The 24,854-nt window shown below is 40.3% G+C and overlaps 1 protein-coding gene across 2 annotated transcripts in view; it reads right to left on the reverse strand.

The window, feature by feature from the left end:
- The window catches only part of LOC118369715 (cGMP-dependent protein kinase 1), a 140,670-nt gene that overhangs the window by 98,091 nt on the left and 17,725 nt on the right, over positions 1-24,854 (reverse strand). The window contains exons 1-2 of one of the 2 annotated variants that reach the window (XM_035754345.2): positions 22,933-23,570; positions 11,171-11,337 (exon numbers count right to left, since the gene is read on the reverse strand). In XM_035754345.2, the coding sequence (XP_035610238.1) occupies positions 11,171-11,337; positions 22,933-23,237 (472 nt within the window). In that variant the 5' untranslated portion in view covers positions 23,238-23,570. Of the gene's footprint in view, positions 1-11,170; positions 11,338-22,932; positions 23,571-24,854 lie in introns of those variants that run through there. The other variant, XM_035754346.2, reaches the window with a different exon arrangement.

Below are 24,854 nucleotides of genomic sequence, written 5' to 3' on the forward strand. Positions count from 1 at the left end.
GATTAACGACAACAATGAGACAGCCTATAGGGGAGGAGGTCAGAGACCTGGCAGCGTGGTGCCAGGACAACAACCTCTCCCTCAACGTGAGCAAGACAAAGGAGATGATCGTGGACTACAGGAAAAGGAGGGCCGAACACGCCCCGATTCACATCGACGAGGCTGTAGTGGGGAGTGTCGAGAATTTCAAGTTCCTTGTTCTCCATATCACCAACAAACTATCATTGTCCAAAAACACCAAGTAAGTTGTGAAGCGGTGACAACAACACCTTTTCCTCCACAGGAAACTGAAAAGATTTTGCATCGGTTCCCAGATCCTCAAAAAGATATACAGCTGCACCATCAATAACATCCTGACCAGTTGCATCACCGCCTGCTATGGAAACTGCTAGGCATCTGACCGTAAGGCACCTCAGAGGGTACTGCGTACGGCCCAGTACATCACTGGGGCCAAGCTTCCTGCCAACCAGGACCTATATACCTGGCGGTCAGAGGGAAGCCCAAAAATTGTCAAAGACTCCAGTCACCCAAGTCATAGACTGATCTCTCTGCTACCGCACGGCAAGTGGTACCGGAACGCCATGTCAAGGACCAAAAATCCCCTTAACAGCTTCTACCCCGAAGCCATAAGACTGCTGAACAATTAATGAAATGGCCACCTGGACAATTTACATTGACCCCCCCAATTGTTTTTACACGGCTACTACCTGCTGTTTATTATCAATGCATAGTCACTTTACCCCTACCTACAGTACGTGTAAAAATTGCGTAGACTAACCTGCACTCCTGCACATTGACTCAGTTCTGGTACCCCCTGTATATAGCCTCGTTATTGTTATTTCATTGTGTTCCTTTGTATTATTTTTTACTTTCGTTTATTTGGTAAATATTTTCTTAACTCTCTTGAACTGCATTTTTGGTTAAGGGCTTGTAAGTAAGCATTTAACGGTATGTTCTACCTACACCTGTTGTATTCGGCGCAAAAATGAATAATATGAATTAACTAATAGAAATTACTATTTACCATTCATCACATCACGGGTGAGCTCACCATTCAGCAAAGTAATTGAGTAAAACACTTTCTAGAAATCTAAAGTCATCAGACAATGGGTAGTTTGTGCAAGCCACCATGTTTGTTTTTTCATATCAACCAAAGATAAGAAGAGGAGACGAGATTAGTTTTTGCAGTATGCATGTTGAAGGGGGTGTGTTGTCTTCCATCATTCACTTCCAGAAGTTCACTCAAAAGACGAGTGAACCATCCCTTCATAATTTTGAATGTTCCATATGTGTTATTTCATAGTTTTGATGTGTTCACTATTATTCTACAATGTAGAAAATGGTCAAAATAAAGAAAAACCCTTGAATGAGTGGGGGTGACCAAACCTTTGACTGGTACTGTACAGTTGAAGTCGGAAGTTTACATACACTTAGGTTGGAGTCATTAAAACTCGTTTTTCAACCACTCCACAAATTTCTTGTTAATAAACTATAATTTCAACCAGTTTATGAAACTGGTTGAGAGAATGCCAAGAGTGTGCAAAGCTGTCATCAAGGCAAAGGGTGGCTACTTTGAAGAATGTTAAATATATTTAGATTTGTTTAACACTTTTTGGGTTACTACATAATTCCATATGTGTTATTTCATAGATCTGATGACTTCAATGTTATTATACAATGAAGAAATTAGTAAAAAATAAAAATGAACTTTGAATGAGTAGGTGTGTCCAAACTTTTGACTGGTACTGTATATAAATATGTTTTTTTATTCTTAATACATTTGCAAGAATTTCTAAAAACCTGTTCTCGCCTTGTCATTATGGGGTATTGTGTGTAGATTGCTGAGGATTAAAAAATATATTTTTAAAATTAGAATAAGGCTGTAGCGTGACAAATTGTGGAAAAAGTCAAGGGGTCTGAATACTTTCTGAAGGCACTGTATGCATATTGTACATCTAGCCATGGTGGCTTTACCAAGATTAGAAACCATTAAAAAACGCCTGTACTCTCACCAAGACGTTTGGAGTGGACAGGTAGCCATTGATGCAGAGAGAATGATTACATCAGGCTTGAGGGATATTAGGGAGTAAAGACTTACAAGTGGTGGATTAAATGCTAACAAAATAGGCGACTACTCATGCACTTCTTGGTGGGGGCATTGTCTTTCATTCTTCCAGGTGATTCTGTTTTTTGGTCCACCACATTTACCTTTTTAACACACAGTAGAGAGGGAGATTTGAAACTGTCTTCAGATAGGCTTTAGGAAGACAAGTTGAACTAATTTTTAAAAATTGCAGTACAGCAAATATGAATCAACTTTCAGATAACTCATTGAAATGTGTTTTTTTTCTGTATGTGTTATGGACTTTGTTATGGACTTTGTTGTATGGCTTCTTATCCACAGAGGGCCAGTGTGGGTGCAGGTTTGTGGAAATGGAAAGGGGATACTTAGTCAGTTTCACAACTGAATATATTCAACTGGAATCTGTCTTCTGCATGCATCAGAGAGGTGTGAGGGGCTGCCTTAATCCATGGCCAAGCAATAACACACCTGATTCAACTAATCGTGTCTAGATTCAAGTCTATGATTAGTTGATTAGTTGAATCAGGTGGTCGGCAATAACAAAATTCTAATTCCACATTTATCTCTATGGATATGATTGGACACCCCCCTGTTATGATTGCTACTTCTATTATGAATAGTATTGATCTGTTTATTTTATTAACTTTAGATTAATATAATCACATTTTACATAAGAAATGTCCGTTTGTAAGTTTTGAACATATGGAAATGAATTTAAAAGTATTATTTAAGAGATGGACTTATTTGGAAAACCCATGGGCTTAAAGGGTACACTTGGTACCCATTAAGCCCGATCTGGACATTTCACATATTTTATCAAATATTTGTATGTCTTAAAACATGCTGTAAGTAAAGACATTAAACTTAATTGGGTGGTGTTCTCTGAGATTCATTTAGAGCTTGAAGCCAGGGTTGTCTTCACTTCACTGAGTTGTGATAAATTGGTTTGTGTGCCTTTTAGAGAGTTGGGCTTGGTGCTCAATGGCAAGGTTGACTCCATGAAAACCTACATCTAACAACAAATATCCACCAATTACTCACATGTGTGTTTTCTCATCAGAAATGATTGTTTCATGTTTGTAAAATATTACTGTTCTCAGATTTTTAATTTATAGTTGTGTATGAAAATACGTTTGATTTTTTTACTAAATGCTACCATTATTGAGATTGTTAAGCTGCGCTGGAATGTTCATATCCTGTATATTTGAGTTTGATATGTGGTTGTCTCCCATACTGCAGCTATCTTATGATGAATAGACTCTGGATAAGAGCATCTGCTGAATGACTAAAATGTCAAACGTAAATGTTTTACATACAGAGCTCATATTACTGTTTTGTCACACCCTGACCATAGTTTGCTTTGTATACTTCTATGTTTTGTTTGGTCAGGGTGTGATCTGAGTGGGCATTCTATGTTTTCTGTTTCTGTGTTTGGCCTGATATGGTTCTCAGAGGCAGGTGTTAGTCATTGTCTCTGATTGGGAATCATATTTAGGTAGCCTGTTTGGTGTTTTGTGGGTGATTGTTCCTGTTTTGTGGGTGATTGTTCCTGTCTCTGTGTTTGCACCAGATAGGGCTGTTTTGGTTTTTCACATTTCTTGGTTTTGTTAGTCTGTTCATGTATAGTATCTTTATTAAAGAACCATGAATAATAACCACGCTGCGTTTTGGTCCGCCTCTCATTCGACACAAGAAAACCGTTAGTTTTGAATAATTATTTTTAAATATTGATGTATCATTTGACAGTTCTTTATTAAAAATGTAGTCATTTGTTATATTTGACTGTGCAAAACCTTGCAGTATTACTTATTTATCTGAGAGAGGCAGATACTGTCACACTCCTCTGACAAGGAGGAGTAGTAGGAAGGATCGGAGGACCAATGCGCAGCGTGGTAAGTGTTCATCTTGTTTATTTGCCTGAACAGTAAAATAACGAGAGAATGAACGAAACAAACAAAACAGTCCCGTGTGGAACAAACACTGACACGGAAAATGATCACCTACAACTCAAAAGTGAAACCAGGCTACCTAAGTATTGTTCTCAATCAGGGACAACGATTGACAGCTGCCTCTGATTGAGAACCATACCAGGCCAAACACAGAAATCCCAAATTATAGAAAAAGGAACATAGACTGCCCACCCCAACTCACACCCTGACCATACTAAAACAAAAACAAAACAAAGGAACTAAGGTCAGAACGTGACAGATACATAGCGTTTTTCTCAAAAATATAAAGTGATAGATTTTAAACAAATTGATGTCTCTCAATGAACAACCCCATGCCATGATAAAATCATTTTAAAAAACACACCAATCTCTTTCATCATTTCTTTAAACAATTCAAGTTCAGCTACACAAATACATCATTTATGACAGCGAATATCACACATAATAGTGTACAGGAACAAGTATTTGTCTTTTGGCATTTCAAGTCAATTGCATTGAGTCTATGAGATCAAGTAGCCTATAAGGTGACATGGAGGGGAGGGGATGGCAGGGAAACTAAGGGGTGTAGCCTATCACATTGATCAAATATGCATCATAGAATAAAAAGTGGAAAAAAAGTAAACACCTGCATCATTTTCTGATTGTTTTTATATTAGATTAATATGCAAACAAAAACTAGAAAAGGAAAAGTTAACCTCTTGAACCTCTGGGGGCAGTATTTCCTTTTTGGATGAAAAACGTTCCCGTTTTAAACAAGATATTTTGTCACAAAAAGATGCTCGACTATGCATATAATTGACAGCTTTGGAAAGAAAACACTCTGACGTTTCCAAAACTGCAAAGATATTGTCTGTGAGTGCCACAGAACTAATGCTACAGGCGAAACCAAGATGAGATTTCATACAGGAAGTGAGCCAGATTTTGAATGCGCTGTGTTCCAATGTCTCGTTATATGGCTGTGAATGCGCAAGGCGCAAGGAATGAGCCTACACTTTCTGTCGTTTCCCCAAGGTGTCTGCAGCATTGTGACGTATTTGTAGGCATATCATTGGAAAATTGACCATAAGAGACTACATTTACCAGGTGTCCGCTCTGTGTCCTCCGTCGAAACTATTGCGTAATCTCCAGGTGCGTGCATTTTTCCATTTTGTTCAGAGGAGAAACCAAACTGCCACGAGTGATTTATCATCGAATAGATGTGAAAAACACCTTGAGGATTGATTCTAAACAACGTTTGCCCTGTTTCTGTCGATATTATGGAGTTAATTTGGAAAAAAGTTTGCCGTTGTAATGACTGAATTTTCGGGGGTTTTTCTTAGCCAAACGTGATGAACAAAACGGAGCGATTTCTCCTACACAAATAATCTTTTTGGAAAAACGGAACATTTGCTATCTAACTGAGAGTCTCCTCATTGAAAACATCCGAAGTTCTTCAAAGGTAAATTATTTTATTTGAATGCTTTTCTTGTTTTTGTGAAAATGTTGCCTGCTGAATGCTAGGCTTAATGCTATGCTAGCTATCAATACTCTTACACAAATGCTTGTGTAGCTATGGTTGAAAAGCATTTTTTGAAAATCTGAGATGACAGTGTTGTTAACAAAAGGCTAAGTTTGTGAGCCAATATATTTATTTAATTTAATTTGCGCTTTTCATGAATAGTTAACGTTGCGTTATGGTAATGAGCTTGAGGCTATAATTACGCTCCCGGATACGGGATTGCTCGTCGCAACAGGTTAAGGAGAGCACATATGAATTGGGGTATATCAGCACAATATCAACTAGAGTGTCATAGGAAAACTTAAGGTATTTCACAACATTAACAATACAATCATGCGTCAAGCAAAGTTGACCTTTCGGAAGACTTAGAGAAAAGGAACAACAACAAAAATGCAAATGCTCTGTTATTTGACGTCTTTCAAAGGACTATGCATAAGCCTCAGACAGTGTGTATTATTTGCCAAAGTGTGTCAGTTTTTATCTGACTGGTTCTGAACGTGGTGGTGACATCTAAAACAGACCTTCAATCCAACAACTGAACTCTAATAGGAACCAATACATCACAATGCAACATTTCTCATTTCTTAAAGTGTGGTAGAAAAACATAATAGGGGAGTGTGTCCGATTTGTGTCAACACAATGCTAAATCCCTCAGGATATGCCATTAACTTTAAATCCCCTGAATCCAATAGTGTAGATTTGAACTAGTCTCATAGAAATTTTGAAAAGAGGGAAAGAAGGGAAAGTCTGGACAAACTTGGGATCAAGAGAGACGGATTCAGCTGAGGCCCTCTAAGTAAGTGAGAAATGTATGTATGATTATAACAGATTTATAACTTAATGGGAGTTGTAAATTGCATTGTCAAGGAAACACTTGATAATAATGGGATCTAATTACCTCCATTATTATCCCCATTATCAACCTATAAGAGCGTTCAGATCCCAATCACCCAATCAGAACCCCCAGTGTTCAAGAGCAGCTCCATGTCAACTACACTGGACCAGAGACTTATGTCAAACTCATTCATTTAGGCCATTATTCATCAAATTAACAGCACAGTAAGTTTACCTCAGCCCAAGTTCTGCAACTATTCAATCCTCAAAAAACTGGTTCCATTTTAAAGGGCTGAATGTACACTCCCCATCCTGACCTCAAGGCATTAAAGAGGGTAGTGCGTACGGCCCAGTACATCACTGGGGCTAAGCTGCCTGCCATCCAGGACCTCTACACCAGGCGGTGTCAGAGGAAGGCCCTAAAAATGGTCAAATACCCCAGCCACCCCAGTCATAGACTGTTCTCTCTACTACTGCATGGCAAGCGGTACCAGAGTGCCAAGTCTAGGACAAAAAGACTTCTCAACAGTTTTTACCCCCAAACCATAAGACTCCTGAACAGGTAATCAAATGGCTACCCAGACTATTTGCATTGTGTGCCCCCCCAACCACCCACCCCTCTTTTTACGCTGCTGCTACTCTCTGTTAATCATATATGCATAGTCACTTTAACTATACATTCATGTACATACTACCTCAATTGGACCGACCAACCAGTGCTCCCGCAAAGTGGCTACCCGGGCTATCTGCATTGTGTCCCGCCCACCACCCGCCAACCCCTATTTTACGCTACTGCTGCTCTCTGTTCATCATATATGCATAGTCACTTTAACCATATCTACATGTAGATACTACCTCAATCAGCCTGTCTAACCGATGTCTGTATGTAGCCTCGCTACTGTATATAGCCTCGCTACTGTATATAGCCTGTCTTTTTACTGTTGTTTTATTTCTTTACCTACCTATTGTTCACCTAATATCTTCTTTGAACTATTGGTTAGAGCCTGTAAGTACGAGTTTCACTGTAAGGTTGTTGTATTCGGCGCACGTGACAAATAAACTATGATTTGATTTTATGCTGATGAGCTATCCCCTGCTGGAGAGTGGCTACCCCGGGGCTAACGGTTAGTCACAAACACTGATACAATTGAGTTACACCAGTAGGCTGTTACGGTTTTCTTCTATCTCCTCCTCTGACGAAGAGGTGCAGCAAGGATCGGACCAAAATTTTAGTGTGGTAATTTTCATACATGTTTAATAACGAATAAACCCGAACAATACAAAAACAGTAACACGAAAACCGAAACAGCCTATACTAGTGCAAAGTAACACAGGAACAGGAACAATCATCCACGAAACACTCAAAAAAAATATGGCTGCCTAAATATGGTTCCCAATCAGAGACAACGATAAACACCTGCCTCTGATTGAGAACCACTTCAGGCAACCATAGACTTTTCTAGAAAACCCCACTATACCACAATCCAAATACCTACAAAAAAAAACAGGACTAAATACACCACATAATAAACCCATGTCACACCCGGGCCTGACCAAAATAATAAAGAAAACACAAAATACTTAGACCAGGGCGTGACATAGGCAGGTTTCCATTGACCCAGGTTTATTCGACAAAAGCATTGTAAACTGCAGATATAGGAGACGTTTTCAAAAGATCAACAACATTTTTATCCATTTGACATGGGTGGGTTTTGTTTACTTTTATTCTGACAAATGATGAGAGAAACTGTGTTTTTCGAAATAAATTATGATTTGAAGGTACGCAGAACACATGATGGATGTCAAGACGTCGGTATGAAGCTCCACTCCACATTTAATTCTAAATGCCTACTGCCTGCTAAATATACTTTCAACTATAAAAATGATCTTTCTTTGCAGGATCCTTGTCCTGACTTTAAAGAATGGATGAATGAATTTGCCTTGCTTTTCTGGATGGCTGGATGCAAGTTTCCCCATCCAATTAGTGCAGATCTACAGGAGGGCAAGTTTCCCCATCCAATTAGTGCAGATCTACAGGAGGACAAGTTTCCCCATGGCATGGGCCGTGAAGATAAATTGGCACATGAGAATTATTAGAACATGGCAAATATTTGTAAATTATTGCAATTTATCTGCTGGCTTTTACATCACTATGTCCAGCTGTTTTTATCAAAGCAAAGATAGTTAAAGGGAACGCACCATAGCAGGCAATTTTCAAATCTATTTTCTATGCAAAGTTTCTAAATGTCGACAAAAAAAATCATTGGACAAGTTAATGGAAACATAGCTACTGACAGCAGAAATAAAGGCCAGAGGATGCTGGCTGTCAAAGGCTTGGCAAGGCCACGGCCAGCAGTCCTGTCGACAGTCCTGCTTAAAGGTCACAGACTGGACCTTTTCCCACTTAAATCAACGCTCTTGACCTCAGGGTGAAACTCCTAACATTTACCACTGGAGCAGATTGAGTATAGGTAGAAACCTACAGCTGAAGTAAGGACAGAAGGTTAGGAGAGGTCTCCTACACACAAAAGAGCTCAGGTAAGTCATTAAAATTGAAGATGTCAAGAAAGAGCTGAGAAGTGGTTGAATGAAAGGAGGGAGCAGGGTAAATAAAGGCTGTATCCAACACCGTTTTAATCGCCTTTCATTCAAATAAAGGTTATATTTAAAACGTTTAAATGTCAAAGTATCAAGCCTCTCAAGCCAATTCATAAACCTTTTATTGAGAAAGCACCTTTTACTATGTGTTTGTCACTGAGAAAAACCCAGTCTCCAAACAAACCCTCTGAAGCATGCTCCACATCATCTGTCTGAATGTGTCCATCCTGTGAGGAGATGTATTATCATGTGGTGAGGGAGACACTTGCACTCAACAGGAGATCCAACTCTATTGATGCAGATGGTGATATCGAATACCACACACACAGTGAAAAATGCAGACACATAAATACATACACACTAGTGTGTGTGTGTGTGTGTGTGTGTGTGTGTGTGTGTGTGTGTGTGTCTTGATTTCAGAACTAGTTTGGTGTCTAAGTCAAACTAATGGGAAAGTATAGGTGGTATTGATCAATGAGGTACATGTAACTGCCAAAATAAAGGAAACACTTCAGTAAATGAGGGGTGCTGATTATGTTGAAAGCTGGTCCTTCCACACAGGTGCTATTCCTGAGTTAATTAAGCAAGTAACATCACATCATGCTTGGGGTCATGTATACAAATGCCCTCTTGCCCATTATTTTGGCTACCATGCCTAGAAGAAGGGATCACAGAGACTTTGAAAGAGGGGTCTCAAATAAGCATATAGGGGGGGTTAATTAAAGGGTGTGTGTGTCCGCGCGAGTGTGTGTGTAAAACACCAAATTATGAAATTCCCCATGGACATATGGTGTCGCATCCCTCAAATAGAGTTCCAGACACTTGTAGAATCTATGCTAAGGTGCATTGAAGCTATTCTGGCAGCCCGTGGTGGCCCAATGCCCTATCTATACACAGCCCACCTTGAGGCAAATTACCCCTGAGTAGATTCCACCTACATCACACACACCCATCCTATATATAAACAATACAATCTGAAAACATCTGCACACCCACAATCTCGCTGATGCTGTCAATCTGATGAAGGCTAACCTTCTCATATACATAATCAACTTTAAATGCCGCAGTGCTGATATCTACCTCTTGAGGTGTTCATATTATAAGTCCACAGGCGAAGAAACGAGCTGTCTCTCCTAAACTCAAAGTAACATGTGAGGAGTTTATTTTAGCAGCCTTCCTGTTGAAGAGCCGTCAATGTCAGTGACACTGTGTCAGTGACAATGAGACAGCTCAGTCAACATAGTGTGCTTCCTTCAACACATGCCACTCGTCTTTACAGGTGGAGAGGATTAGCCGAGCTAGAGGACCACAATAGAAATGTGTACCAGACTTTTTTCCCCAATATACTCAATTCATGTACACTATGTGCTGCTATTTCAGAGATGTTCTGACTGTATTGATTTTATATTGTCAAATATATTCAGTCAGCATTGGCCGTGATGGGGATTCCAGATCTAAAGAGAGCAAAAGCCTGTTTGGGTTCATTTAAATTGACAACACAATGTTTACTGCATGACAAAAATAAATTAAAAATCTTACCAAATGTTTATCAAATAAGGCACCTAGAATCCATAAAAGCTGCTGCAGATGACATAATTTAAATCAGTGGGCTGCTCCTCCACTGGCGTCAATCAATAATCGCTCTAATTAACTTTAAATGCCACACTAACTATTACACACACACATTTATCTCTGAGTAGTATCCCCCATAGACAAGCAAAGATAACACTATTGCAAACAGATATTTAATAATGTTTCAAATTACTATTGCTAAGGGTCGGTAGAGGTTTATAGTGCAGGGCAGTGGCTTTTTCATTGACAAGATCACTTAAATTCACTTATCTTTCCTAAAATTTTAGACACAAACATTTGTCTAAATTGCCCCATTCCAGAATCCTAGAAGTCAAGCCTGTGGTGATTACGGAAAGGGAAAAGTGCTCTGTGAAGGTTTTATTTGTGTAGGACTTTTTTAACACAATGTCATTGTGGTAAAGCATTAAACTAAATGGCACATTCCAAAATCCCTTGAGATCCAGTTTGGACAGAGGGGTCAAGCCCTGATCTCATAACTGTAACTGTAACTGTAATTCCCAATAATGCTTGTCATTTCCTGTTTCAAACAACATTTAAGAGCTTCAAACAACCCCAATACCAGACATACACATCACAGTGTGTGACGCAGGGAGAGAGTAAAGCTACGGTATTTACCTTCCATGACGTAGACCAGTGAGCCCACGTCACCTTCCTTGATGATACAGCTGTCTTTGCCATACTCCACAGGGTACATGCAGTCCACGATCTCCTGGATCTGAGACAGCTCCAGGTTCTTCATGAAGTCATTATCCAATATGGCTTCCTTGATCAGGTCCTTAGACCTGGGGGTTAGAGGAGGAGGAAGTAGGGAAAATGGGATTAATATGGTAATATGTAATTGTAAGGAATTTGTGTTTTCCTTAGCATTGTTTAGGTGGAGTGGATACCCTCTAGCCATTTCTTCGCCTCTTTTTTACACCTTAATGTGCCTAAAAAAGCAAGGTGGAAACACATAACGATTGCATAATACCCTACAAAAAGTTGACTTAATTTAGATTCAATGTCTACTGTGGTGTATTTTGAGCCTGCTGAATTTGAAATCCTTTTTCAAATGAATTTTCAGGAAATAACCCATTAAAAAAACATGTTCTCAATTCTGTGGTTTCAAGGTGACAAGTATTTGATTGGCTTCAACAGCTGGGACAAGAAACACAGGAAATCAATGCCGAACAGAAGTGGATTGATCTTATTAAAAATACACTTTGTAAAGACTAATTTGCTTAGACTTTTCTACAATGGTAATCCACATAGCTCGTTTAAGAGATGTGAACACAGTTATTTTATGCTACAAATATGCTGTGCAACCTCTTGCTAAGGGATAGTATGAGCCAAATAAATAATAAATGTCAGGGGTGTATTCATTAGTCACACACCGTAGCAAAGTGTTTTGCAACTGAAACAGTTAAAACCTCTTAAGGATCCACCCCTTTTTTTCAATTTTAGCCTAAAATGACATACCCAAATCTAACTGTCTGTAGCTCAGGCCCTGAAGCAAGGATATGTATATTCTTGGTAGCATTTGAAAGGAAACACTTTGAAGTTTGTGGAAGTGTGAAAGGAACATAGGAGAATATGACACAATAGATCTGGTAAAAGATAATACAAAGCAAAAAACAACCTTTCTTTTGTATTTTTTTGTACCATCTTTGAAATGCAAGAGAAAGGCCATAATGTATTATTCCAGCCCAGTTGCAATTTAGATTTTGGCCAATAGATGGCAGCAGTGTATGTGCAAAGTTTTTGACGGATCCAATTAATCATTGTATTTCTGTTCAAAATTTGGTATTAAGACTGTCCAAGTGTGCCTAATTTGTTTATTAATAACTTTTCATGTTCAAAATTGTGCGCTCTCCTCAAACAGGCCGTCATTGAAAATAAGAATTTGTTCTTAATAACTGACTTGCCTAGTTAAAGGTTAAAAAAAACTAAATAAAATAAAAATAAAACAATAGCATGGTATACTTTCACTGTAATAGTGGACAGTGCAGTTAGATTAACAAGAATTTAAGCTTTCCGCCAATATCAGATATGTCTATGTCCTGGGAAATGTTCTTGCTACTTACAACCTCATGCTAATCGCATTAGCCTACATTAGCTCAACCGTCCTGTGGAAGGGACACCAATCCCGAAGAAGTAAAATACAGAAAATGTTTTGCACAGAAAACAAATATTTATATTGGATAAATTCCGTCCCTGTTATGTTCTGTTTGCTTCCGTTCTGTTTGTTTGTTAGTGAATAGGCCTACACCCCTGGTGTTTGCATGAACCAAAAAACACAGAGTACAAGGCTAATACAAAGTTTTCTATTCTAAACTGCCTCATTTTCCCAGCTGCTTTAGAAGCTAAATTCAAAGAAAGCCAGAGAGAATAACATAGTCATATCAAAAGAGATGGGGACAGGGAGGGATGTCAATTTAGGCAGAGCCAAGCTGAACAAATGCCCAAAATCTGTACAATCCTTTCAGACATGAGTTTGCAGAGAACAGTTTGTTGATTTAGTATTTTCTCAGAATGAGGTTCAGAAAAAGTGACAGATGGAGAGAAAGTGAAATGTACATAGAGGTTGACCATTGAGAAGAAAGTAAACGAGGGGGGGAAAATGGGAAGAGGAAGGAGGGCAAATATGCAGGGAGGGGGAGCAGTGCAGGAACCGGGGGGTAATGCAGAAACCCATAGGTGAGCTTGAGGTATAGCACCCAAAGAGGAGTGTAATGACACTTCTGACATTCCACTCCAACGCATTTCCCTCATCTGGCGCCAACCACAATTTGCAAATCATTGCTGTTTGTTCATTTTGCTAGCATTTTCAAACATATTCCTATCGCTTAACATGTCCAACAGTTATTTCACAAAATATCACGCACGAGAAGAAATATAAACATTGTTTGATAGAGTTTAAAGTATTGTATCGCCAGCCCCTACTCACCACTGCGGATTGTGTGAGTGAACTGCACGTTCTCATTATGGATAACTATGCGAATGTGACCGGCACGCACGCTCAGTAATTAGAATGTTGAGGGCTATTTTCATAATCGTTATTCGTTAAATGCTTTTTATGTAATATTATGTCCTCATATGTTGAAATGTACTATGGTATTGAACATTCACGTTTAAATTATTGTGAGTGATCCGATTATAGAGTGACATTTAATTGATGTGTTCGGTTCTAAATGACAGGGTAAAAACTATTAAAAGCTCAAACCAAGTTTATTCACCCAATGGGTCAGACAGCTGAACAGACCAAGATGGTGTTCCCAACAGCACAAGTGTATATATACCCCAATTTAGATTAAGTCTCCTCCTTCCCTCTAAACATTAATTATTTATTGCTAGGCAGGAAGTTAAGTGATGTGGGTAATAAACTGCTCCTTCTCCCTTAATGTGACCTGACCTGACCTCGGCCACCATTCCTCTCTAATCCACAACTCTCCACCCTTATCAGTGACCACAACCATGTGATTGCCTATCCCTCACACAGTAACATTCCAATCCCCTGGCTCATATCCAACCTTAATTGACTCCACCATATGCATTCCTCCTACAGACAACCATTAACTTCTGGTGTAACAACCAGACTGTGGCCCTTCTCCTTTCCATAGGATACCTGATGATTAACTATTTTTGAAGTTTATAAATCAGAACCCATCAGATTAAATACCTGTGAAGGTGCATTTTGGATAATACTATTGATATTATTGTTTTTTATTTTAAGAGTCTCTGTTTATATGTCAGTGTTAGTTAGCATCTTGTTAATATCCATGGTCCCAGCTCACATTCTGCACCTAAACACCACAATTTTGCACCTGATTCCGTCAAATAAAACCCTATTCCCTAGTGCACTCCTTTTGAACAGAACATAGAATTAGATTAGACAAGATTGGGTGTAATGTGCTGTATACTGAGATGTTCTGTGTCTGTTATGTGCTGAAATCCTTCCACAGGGAAGCAGACAGTGTAGTGTCATGCGGCTCTCTATCATCCAATTCTGTAAAAGAGGCTAATCACATGTAACAGGGTTAATCCAACGAGAACTGCTGTCTTCAAAGAGAAGCTTGGATAAAATAGGGACAGGAAACCCTTTCTACCTCTCAAAGGATGCTGAGAATAGAACTCACAAAAGGGAGACGGTTTGAAGTGTTGCCCGAGCTTCTAAAGTCCCGCCCAGAATTCTGTGGCAACACACCACCAAACACCCCTCTGTTCCTAGCCTAGTGGTTAGAGTGTTGGGCCAGTAACTAAAAGGTTGCTGGATCGAATCCCCGTTCTGTCATTCTGGCCCTGAGCAAGACAGTTAACCCACTGTTCCCTGGGTGCCGAAGATGTGGAAGTCAGAGGGGTTGGGTTAAATGCTGAAAACACATTTCAGTTGAAGGCATTCAGTTGTACAACTGACTAGGTAGTCCCCTTTCCTCTTTAGGAGTGACCACATACAGCCAGACTGACAAAATATAATACAATAATATGTGTAATTTAGCAGACACTTTTATCCAAAGTGACTTACTTACAGTCATGCGTGCATACATTTTATGCCTATCCTTTTTAGATGTTATGAAGGTATAAAAGGAGCATACTTTAAAAACAACACTATATTTCAATCTACTCTTTAATCGTAACCATGAGAGAGTAAAGAGAAGCACAGTAGGGAGGGGTAACATTTTAGCATACCTCCAGAAGCTTCTCTCCTTAACCCTAACCCTGACTTTGACAGATTTACACCCAGGAAAGGAGTGAGGGTTCCTGGCCTCCCTACTACACTACGGACCCCAGAGTGAAGGAGCCTGCAGTCCAGTAACATCTCTCTGTTTCATGTCCTCTATACTCTAGCCAGCCACCCCATTACACACCCAACCTCCTCTCCTCCTCCTCTCCTTCCTCTTCTCTTTCTCTCCATTGGAAGGGAAGATACACACACTCAGTCAGGTTTGGGGACTGAACACGGTCTGTCTTCCTTAAAAGGAGAAAATATGCTCTTTTAGAAGAATAAGGGAGAGAGAGGCTGAGCGAGTGAAAATAGAGATAGAGAGAGAGACCAACAGACATAATCCAGAGAACTAGTTTTAAATATAAAGAGAGTAAAACTGGGAGAGAAAGAACAAGGCCATTAATATACCTCAGCATTTTAAAGGCCACATCTTTTTAAAAACAGGTTTTCTAAACCCTCTGATGAAGGCCAATAGGCCGACACATACGCCGAATAAACAAAGTATTACTGACAAGAGCAGTCTGCTGTTTTTTCTTTTTTTTCAGCTATCTAAACCAATACAGACAAATAAATAAATATTGAAAGTTGGTCAAACAGAGGAGAGATATTGATTTCCAAGCCATTGAGTAAACAGCACAGCTCTGTTCTAATTGATAGAGGGGCAGCTCAATTGAAACTCATTACTCAATGGTTGTCAAAGGCCTCTGTGTTGACAACCATAAATGTTTGCTTGTTCAAGACAATGACTATGATGACAATATGCTTTTACTTAAAAAATGTGCCAAAACTGTTATGAAGTTGTCATAAGGTGAATGAAAGTGAAGTATTACCTTTCAAACACTGACAGTACAAAAATGTTCACATTAAGTAATTGTCATTCACACGTTTCAGAGATATCATATAGAGACAAAGGATGTGGCATACAGACTTTCCAAGACGTAATTTGATCCCTACTTGCTGACACCAACACAGATAAGGGGAAGGAAAATAAGGGAATTTTTTTGGCCACCGTCTCGAGAGTGTCCTCATCTGGCACCAGGACAGATACCCAGCTGACCAACACAACCAATTTAATGTGCCTCACTGAAGAAAAACAAAGGAATGAGGTCAGAGGATTAAAAGGGGCTTTGGGTGATATGCTGCACAATGCTGACAGATACAACTAAGAAAAAATACTTTTCCCTCTTCAAATAATAACCTCCCTTCATGTTGACTCTTCCTCAATGAAACCCTAAAATCATATTACATGTGCAGCAGGCCACCAGGACAGAACCATTCTTATCTGGCTTCAATGGAAACAGCTGGCCACTCAGCAAGGCTTATTATTCAGCTGATTTCTATGCGTCTTTGATGTTTCATGTAGACTAAAAAACCTTTTATAGCTACAGGTACCACACATCTGATAAGCCTATCAGGATAACAGAAAATCTGAGAAAACATATCATCACCACCACAATCATATTCTCAAGGTAAGTGAGTTCCAGGCTTTTTAAATTGATTAAACCTCAATTTTGAAGACAGTAAATAATTATAGCATCAATAACCCTTTTTGTTCAGGGTTTGATTTCCAGAGACAAGCATCAAATGTTTCTCATCCACCTTGAGGTGTGTATTGATTTTGAGTGGTATGTTAGACAAAGGAATGTGTCTCTAAATGCATTAGACCACACACAAGTTTGTTGGAGAGAGAGGTGAGTGTTGATTGTGTACTGTACGTATGTGCATGTGTGCAGAGACAATAAGAGGAGTGTGTGTGTGTGTGTGTGTGTGTGTGTGTGTGTGTGTGTAGAGAGACAGAGATTTTACTGAGTTACAGTTTATATAAGGAAATCAGTCAATTGAAATACATTCCTTAGGCCCTAATGTATGGAATTCACATGACTGGGAAAACAGATATGCATCTGTCGGTCACAGATATTTTTAAAAGGTAGGGGCATGGATCAGAAAATCAGTCAGAATCTGGTGGGACCACCATTTCCCTCATGTAGTGCGACACATCTCCTTCACATAGAGTTGGTCAGGTTGTTGATTGTGGACTGTAGAATGTTGTACCCCTTCCCTTCAATAGCTGTGTGAAGTTGCTGGATATTGGCGGGAACTGGAACACCGTGTTGTACACTTCGATCCATGGCATCCCAAACATGCTCAATGGGTGACATGTCTGGTGAGTATGCAGGCCATAGAAGAACTGGAACATTTGTGTACAGAGCCCTGTGACATTGGGGCCTTGCATTATCATGCTGAAACATGAGGTGATTGCAGCGGATGAACGGGCCTCAGGATCTCGTATGTGGTCTGCGGTTGTGAGGCTGATTGGACGTACTGCCAAATTCTTGAAAACTATGTGGGGGGCAGTTTATGTTAGAGAAATTAAGATTAAAATCTCTGGCAACAGCTCTGGAGGACATTCCTGCAGTCAGCATGCCAATTGCACACTCCCTCAAAACTTGTGACATATATATAATTGTGTAGTGTGACTAAACCGTTCATTTTAGAGTGGTCTTTTATTGTCCCCAGCACAAGGTGCACCTGCGCAAGGATCATGTTGTTTAATAAGATTCTTGATATGCCACACCTGTCAGGTGGACAGATTATCTTGGCAAAGGAGAAATGCTCACTAACAGGGATGTAAACAAATTTGTGTACAACATTTGAGAGAGATAGTATTTTTATGTGTATGGAAGATTTCTGGAATCTTTTATTTCAGCTCATGAAACATGGGACCAACACTACATGTTGAGTTTATATTTTTGTTCATAATCCTAGATTTCAACCCATACCGTAATGGGAAAGTGTATTTTATACAGTAATTTTAGGAATTAACAACAGTAAAAAAAAACTCAGCATTCAACACCATATACTATAGTACCCTCCGAGATCATCATTAAGCTTGGGGCCCTGGGTCTGAACCCTGCCCTGTGTAACTGGGTCCGCCTCCAGGTAGTGAACGTAGGAAACAACACCTCCACTTCTCTGATCCTCAACACTGGGGCCCCACAAGGGTGTGTGCTCAGCCCCCTTCTGTACTCCCTGTTCACCCATGACTGCGTGGCCACGCACGCCTCCAATTCAATCATCAAGTTTGCAGACAACACAACAGTAGTAGGCCTGATTACCAACAATGATGAGACAGCCTATAGGGAGGAGGTGTGATGCTAGGAAAATAACCTCTCACTCAACTTCAACAAAACAAAGGAGCAGATTGTGGACTTCGGGAAACAGCAGAGGGAGCATCCCCCTATCCACATTGACGGGACTGCAGTGAAGAATAGGTTGACAACTCCATTGTGTCCTCCTCCCAGAGCGCTAAGAACCTTGGCGTGATCCTGGACAACACCCTGTCGTTCTCAACTAACATCAAGGCGGTGGCCCGTTCCTGTAGGTTCATGCTCTACAACATCCGCAGAGTACGACCCTGACTCACACAGGAAGCGGCGCAGGTCCTAATCCAGGCACTTGTCATCTCCCGTCTGGATTACTGCAACTCGCTGTTGGCTGGGCTCCCTGCCTGTGCCATTAAACCCCTACAACTCATCCAGAACGCCGCAGCCCGTCTGGTGTTCAACCTTCCCAAGTTTCTCTCACGTCACCCCGCTCCTCCGCTCTCTCCACTGGCTTCCAGTTGAAGCTCGCATCCGCTACAAGACCATGGTGCTTGCCTACGGAGCTGTGAGGGGAACGGCACCTCAGTACCTCCAGGCTCTGATCAGGCCCTACACCCAAACAAGGGCACTGCGTTCATCCACCTCTGGCCTGCTCGCCTCCCTACCACTGAGGAAGTACAGTTCCCTCTCAGCCCAGTCAAAACTGTTCGCTGCTCTGGCCCCCAATGGTGGAACAAACTCCCTCACGACGCCAGGACAGCGGAGTCAATCACCACCTTCCGGAGACACCTGAAACCCCACCTCTTTAAGGAATACCTAGGATAGGATAAGTAATCCTTCTCACCCCCCTAAAAGATTTAGATGCACTATTGTAAAGTGGCTGTTCCACTGGATGTCATAAGGTGAATGCACCAATTTGTAAGTCGCTCTGGATAAGAGCGTCTGCTAAATGACTTAAATGTAATGTAAATGTAAGAAGGTGGAGCGCTTTCAAGTCCCTCTGCGCACACATCACTGAGAAAATAGATGGTCCACCCACACAGACAGCGTGGTGAAGAAGGTGCAACAGTGCCTCTTCAACCTCAGGAGGCTGAAGAAATTTGGCTTGGCACCTAAAACCCTCATAAACTTTTACAGAATCACAATTGAGAGCATCTTGTCGGGCTGTATCACAGCATGGTACGGCAACTGCACCACCCACAACCACAGGGCTCTCCAGAGGGTGGTACGGTCTGCCCAACGCATCACCGGAGGCAAACAACCTGCCCTCCAGGACACCTACAACACCCAATGTCACAGGAAGGCCAAAGCGGCCATAAAGGACAACAACTGCCTGTTCACCCCGCTATCATCCAGAAGGCGAGGTCAGTACAGGTGCATCAAACCTGGGACCGAGAGACTGAAAAACAGCATCTATCTCACAGCCATCAGACTGTTAAATAGCCATCACTAGCGCATTAGAGGCTGCTGCCCTATATACATAGACTTGAAATCATTGGCCACTTTAATAATGGAACCTTAGTCTATGCCGCTCTGACATTGGTCGTCCAAATATTTAAATATTCTTAATTCCATTCCTATACTTTCGATTTGAGTTTATTGTGTGTATTGTTGTGAAATTAATTGATAGATATAACTGCACTGTTGGAGCTAGAAACCCAAGCATTTCACTACACCCCCAATAACATCTGCTAAACACGTGTATGTGACCAAATACAATTATTTGATTTGATTTTGAAACCATTTACTGCAGCATACTGTAAATGACGGTGCATTGTGCATTATTCATTAAAAAATTACTCAAGCTCTGTCACATTGGTTGTTGATCATTGCTGGGCAGTCATTTTCAAGTATTGCCATAGATTTTCAAGCCAATTTAAGTCAAAACTGTAACTAAGCCACTCAGGAACATTCAAAATCATCTTGGTAAGCAACTCCAGCGCATATTTGGCCTTGTGTTTTAGGTTATTGTCCTGCTGAAACGTGAATTTGTCTCCCAGTGTCTGTTGGAAATCAGGTTTTACTCTAGGATTTTGCATGTGCTTAAATCTATTCCATTTATTTTTATCAACAACAAAAAAACTCCATAGTCCTTGCTGATGACAAGCATTCCCATAACATGATACAGCCACCACTATGCTTGAAAATATGGAGTGTGGTACTCAGTGACATGTTGTGTTGGATTTTCCCCAAACTTTGTATTGAGGACATGAAGTTCATTTCTTTGCCACATTGTTTGCAATTTTACTTTAGTGCCTTATTGTAAACAGGATGCATGTTTTGGAATATTTTTATTCCGTACAGGCATCCTTATTTTCACTCACTCATTTAGGTTATTATTGTGGAGTAACTATAATGTTGTTGATCCATCCTCAGTTTTCTCCTGTCACATCCATTAAACTCTAACTGTTTTTTAAAGTCACAATTGGCCTCATGGTGAAATCCCTGAGCGGTTTCCTTCCTCTCCGGCAACTGAGTTAGTAAAGATGCATGTATCTTTGTAGTGACTGAGTGTAGTGATACATCATCCAAAGTGCAATTAATAACGTCACCATACTCAAAGGGATATTCAATGTCTGCTTTTTTTTATTTGTACCCATTTACCAATAGGTGCCCTTCTTTGTGAGGCATTGGAAAATGTCCCTTGTCTTTGTGGTTGAATCTGTTTGAAATTCACAGCTTGACTGAGGGACCTAATTGTATGTGTCGGGTACAGAGATGATGTAGTCAAAAATCATGTTAAACACTATTACAGCCAGAAGAGGACTGGCCACCCTTCATAGCCTGGTTCCTCTCTATGTTTCTTCCTTGGTTCTGGCCTTTCTGGGGAGTTTTTAGACACTAGACACTGTGCTTCTACACCTGCATTACTTGCTGTTTGGGGTTTTAGGCTGGGTTCCTGTACAGCACATTGAGATATCAGCTGATGTAAGAAGGGCTTTAAAAATACATTTGATTTGATTTGATTTACTGCACAAAGAGTGAGTCCATGCAACATATTATGTGACTTGTTTAGCACATTTTCACTCCTGAACTTATTTAGGCTTGCTATAGCAAAGGGGTTGAGTACTTATTGACTCAAGATATTTCAGCTTAATTTTTGTAATTCATGAATTAGTAAATATGTCTAAAAACACAAATCCACTTTGACATTATGGGAAATTGTGTGTAAACCAGTGAGTGACACAAAATGTTCCACAAAATGTGGAAAAAGTCAAGAGGTGTGGATACTTTCTGAAGGCACTATATGTGTTTATAGTGCCCCATCAATTTAAAATATATAGTGGACAGATTGGAGTGACAGCTAGTCTTGAACCTTAAATGGTTTTCCCCATATCCTTTTGGTCTGTTTTGCACTGTAGTTGCTGCCAGTTTGGAAGCGTTTGCTAAAGCCTCTAGAAGAGCAAGTGACATAAAACACCAAATATTCATTAATATGATGTAATGTGTAAATACTTTACCTAGTAGCCAACCTGCTTGCACCAATCCCTTGTAAGTACATACAAATATTGTGAAATACAAACCCCTCCCCTCAATGAATTTTTTCTTTTTTACAATATAATACGTTTTTACGGTATTGTACTGTGTGTCATTACACAGAATTTGCCACAGAGCTGCCTATAAATGACTGTTGAATTCATGGTAATCCCTTTACAGTGCATCTGTTGGGTGTCAGACAGAATTCATCTACAGAAAGCTAAATGAGTTTATTATTCAACATAAAAAACTGGAATAAAGCTGGTATTTTCTGCCCTCTATCTTTCTCCTGTTTATGTACTCACCCACATACATTTTCATATATCCTACTGACTGACTCTGCCAGGCTGGTGTGTTTGTGTGTGTGTGAGAGAGCGAGAGAGAGCGAAATTGAATTAAAGATGCAATACATAACTTTTTGGGGACCCACAAAATTCACATAGAAATTTGACTTGAAGAGCTGTCACTCTCATTGAAAGCAAGTCTAAGAAGCATTAGATCTGCTCTATGTGCAATATTTATATTCTTCCCGTTTTTAAGTTTTGTTTTGTTTTTGCTCTTTTACTGTCGGTTTTGTACACCAGCTTCAAACAGCTAAAAATACAATATTATTGTATATGGAAAAAATATTTCACAGCGGTTTAGATGGTACAATGGTTCTCTACACTATACGTGCTTGTTTTGTCATAAACTGAAAATATGCGAACTATTAGAATTTTAGCAACCAGGAAATAGCAGACACATTTCTGCATAGTGCATCTTTAATATTAATGGTTGGGTGGATACGTGAATTAATTAATTAATTATTTGACATTCTTCTTTCGGCTTCTAAAGAATTTACTCACTGAGCCATTACAGTCAAATAAGGTATATCATTTGATACGCAATGGCAAAGTGTATAAAGAAAAATCATTCAATGTGGGAAACCCTTGATTTGAAATGGCAAGAATATGACAGATCTCACACCTGATGCGCCATACGCACACTTAAAAGAGGGCACAATGGATAAACACAGCCACGGGCTGTATCACATAACGTCAAAACATGATACAGTAATGCAGAAACAGGCACCCCTGTTGTAACTGTACACCTACTGTGGACTTTTGGGGTAGAAAGGCAGCGTGACATGGCTAAGATCATGGATGTCGAATGCGGTGGGTTCGGCAGATATCGCCTGTCTCTTAGTTCGTTGGTGCTCGTGCAGCTCCGTCTGTTTGACGACCTGTTGAGTGGCCGGTTTGATAACGGACCGGTATTTATCCAGTTCGTTCTGTAGTTTTTGTATCAGTTCATCTTTTTGGTCAAGCTCCAGTTCTAGCTCATCAATGAGCGTGTCCCGCTGCCGCAGCTCCTCAATCTTCTCCTGAAGCGCGTATTGGAGGTCGCGCAAGGTACCCATGTTAATCCCAGACGCCAAGGGAACTTCAGAAAACTTTATCCAAAGCTATCCAGTTGATACTGTAGCCTATTCCTTCTCCTCTTCTACCCTGATTGAAAGCTGTATCCCGCATCAACAGCTTTAAACATATATCCTCCCTCCAGTCCTTGATTCCCAAACGGCTTGCTCTCCGTTGATGATAGAGTTTGAATATTTCAAATAGGCAAATACAGTAGATGAGGCGACACTGAAGGTGAACCGCCGAGAGCACCGCAGTCTGGAAATGTAAAGTTTGTCTTTATATGTCTAGATGAGAGTATCAGTGGTCAGGCAGGCTGGTCCTCCCCGAGTGCGTCAAACTGCGACCTGGAGAGAGCGCAAGGCGAGAAGGGCGCCTACAGGAATCCGAGGTACAATGCAGCCTGTGCGCACATGAGTGAATCCTGTGAGAACAACATTTACAGGGGAACTGGACCAGTCTTTGGCTAAGGTAAATTGTCATTGAAATACATACATAGAGGAAGAAGTAGGGGTGCTGAGGGTGCTGCAGCCCCCCCTGAAAAAATCAGAATCCCCCAAAATATGAATAAAAAAGTAATTTATTAGTGGACTGCTGTAGCCATCTGTAGTGCAGGCAAACACTTTTTTTCAAGGTCACCCTCCCATCACATTTCCCATCATCAATCATTAATGATAATTCTTCAAGTTGTACCTGTGAAACGTCTCCATGCCAACCATTTGATCTCAATCATTTTAATGGAAATATGAATGTAGATCTTCTTGAGTTATGTACAGTGTTGTTTCAAAGTACCATGATGTTTAGAACTATGTACAGTGTGCTAATTTTAGAGCAAAGAGTGTTAACAAACTGTAGAATAACTGTGTTTTGTTTCAATCAAAGCACATACACTGAGTGTACAAAACATCAACAAGAATGAGTAGAAGAGAGACTGCTTAAAGTAGAGAATTCTGCACATGCGCAGAAGCTTCGAACCTTCAGCTGTCGGAAAGAGGGTTCCAGAGAACTCGGATCGGCAGCCACTCCAAAAGATGTAGCGTTATTACAATATTGCTAATATGCTATAGATAAATAAGTATGTAGACACCCCTTCAAATGACTCGGCTATTACTTGGCTATTTCAACCACACCCATTGCTGACAGGTATATAAAATAAAGCACAGAGCCATGCAATCTCCAAAGACAAACCATTGCAGTACAATTGGCCTTACTGAAAAGCTCACTGACGTTCAACGTGGCACCATCATTGGATGCCACCTTTCCAACAAGTCAGTTTGTAAAATTGCTGCCTTGCTAGAGCTGCTAAAGTCAACTGTAAATGCTGTTTTTGTGGAAATGTCTAGGAGCAACAACGGCTCAGCCGTGAAGTGGTCAGCCACACAAGCTCACAGAATGGGACCGCCGAATGCTTAAGTGTGTCCTCGGTTACAACTTCGTGTGTCCTCGGTTACAACACTCACTACCGAGTTCCAATCTGCCTCTGGAAGCAACATCAGCACAATAACACAATAACTTAGTCAGGAGCTTCATGAAATGGGTTTCCATGGCCAAGCAACCACACACAAGCCTGCAATGCCAAGCATCGGCTGGAGTGGTGTAAACCTCACTGCCATTGGACT

Source organism: Oncorhynchus keta, chromosome 36, assembly GCF_023373465.1.
Source record: "Oncorhynchus keta strain PuntledgeMale-10-30-2019 chromosome 36, Oket_V2, whole genome shotgun sequence".
NCBI classification, from domain to species: domain Eukaryota; kingdom Metazoa; phylum Chordata; class Actinopteri; order Salmoniformes; family Salmonidae; genus Oncorhynchus; species Oncorhynchus keta.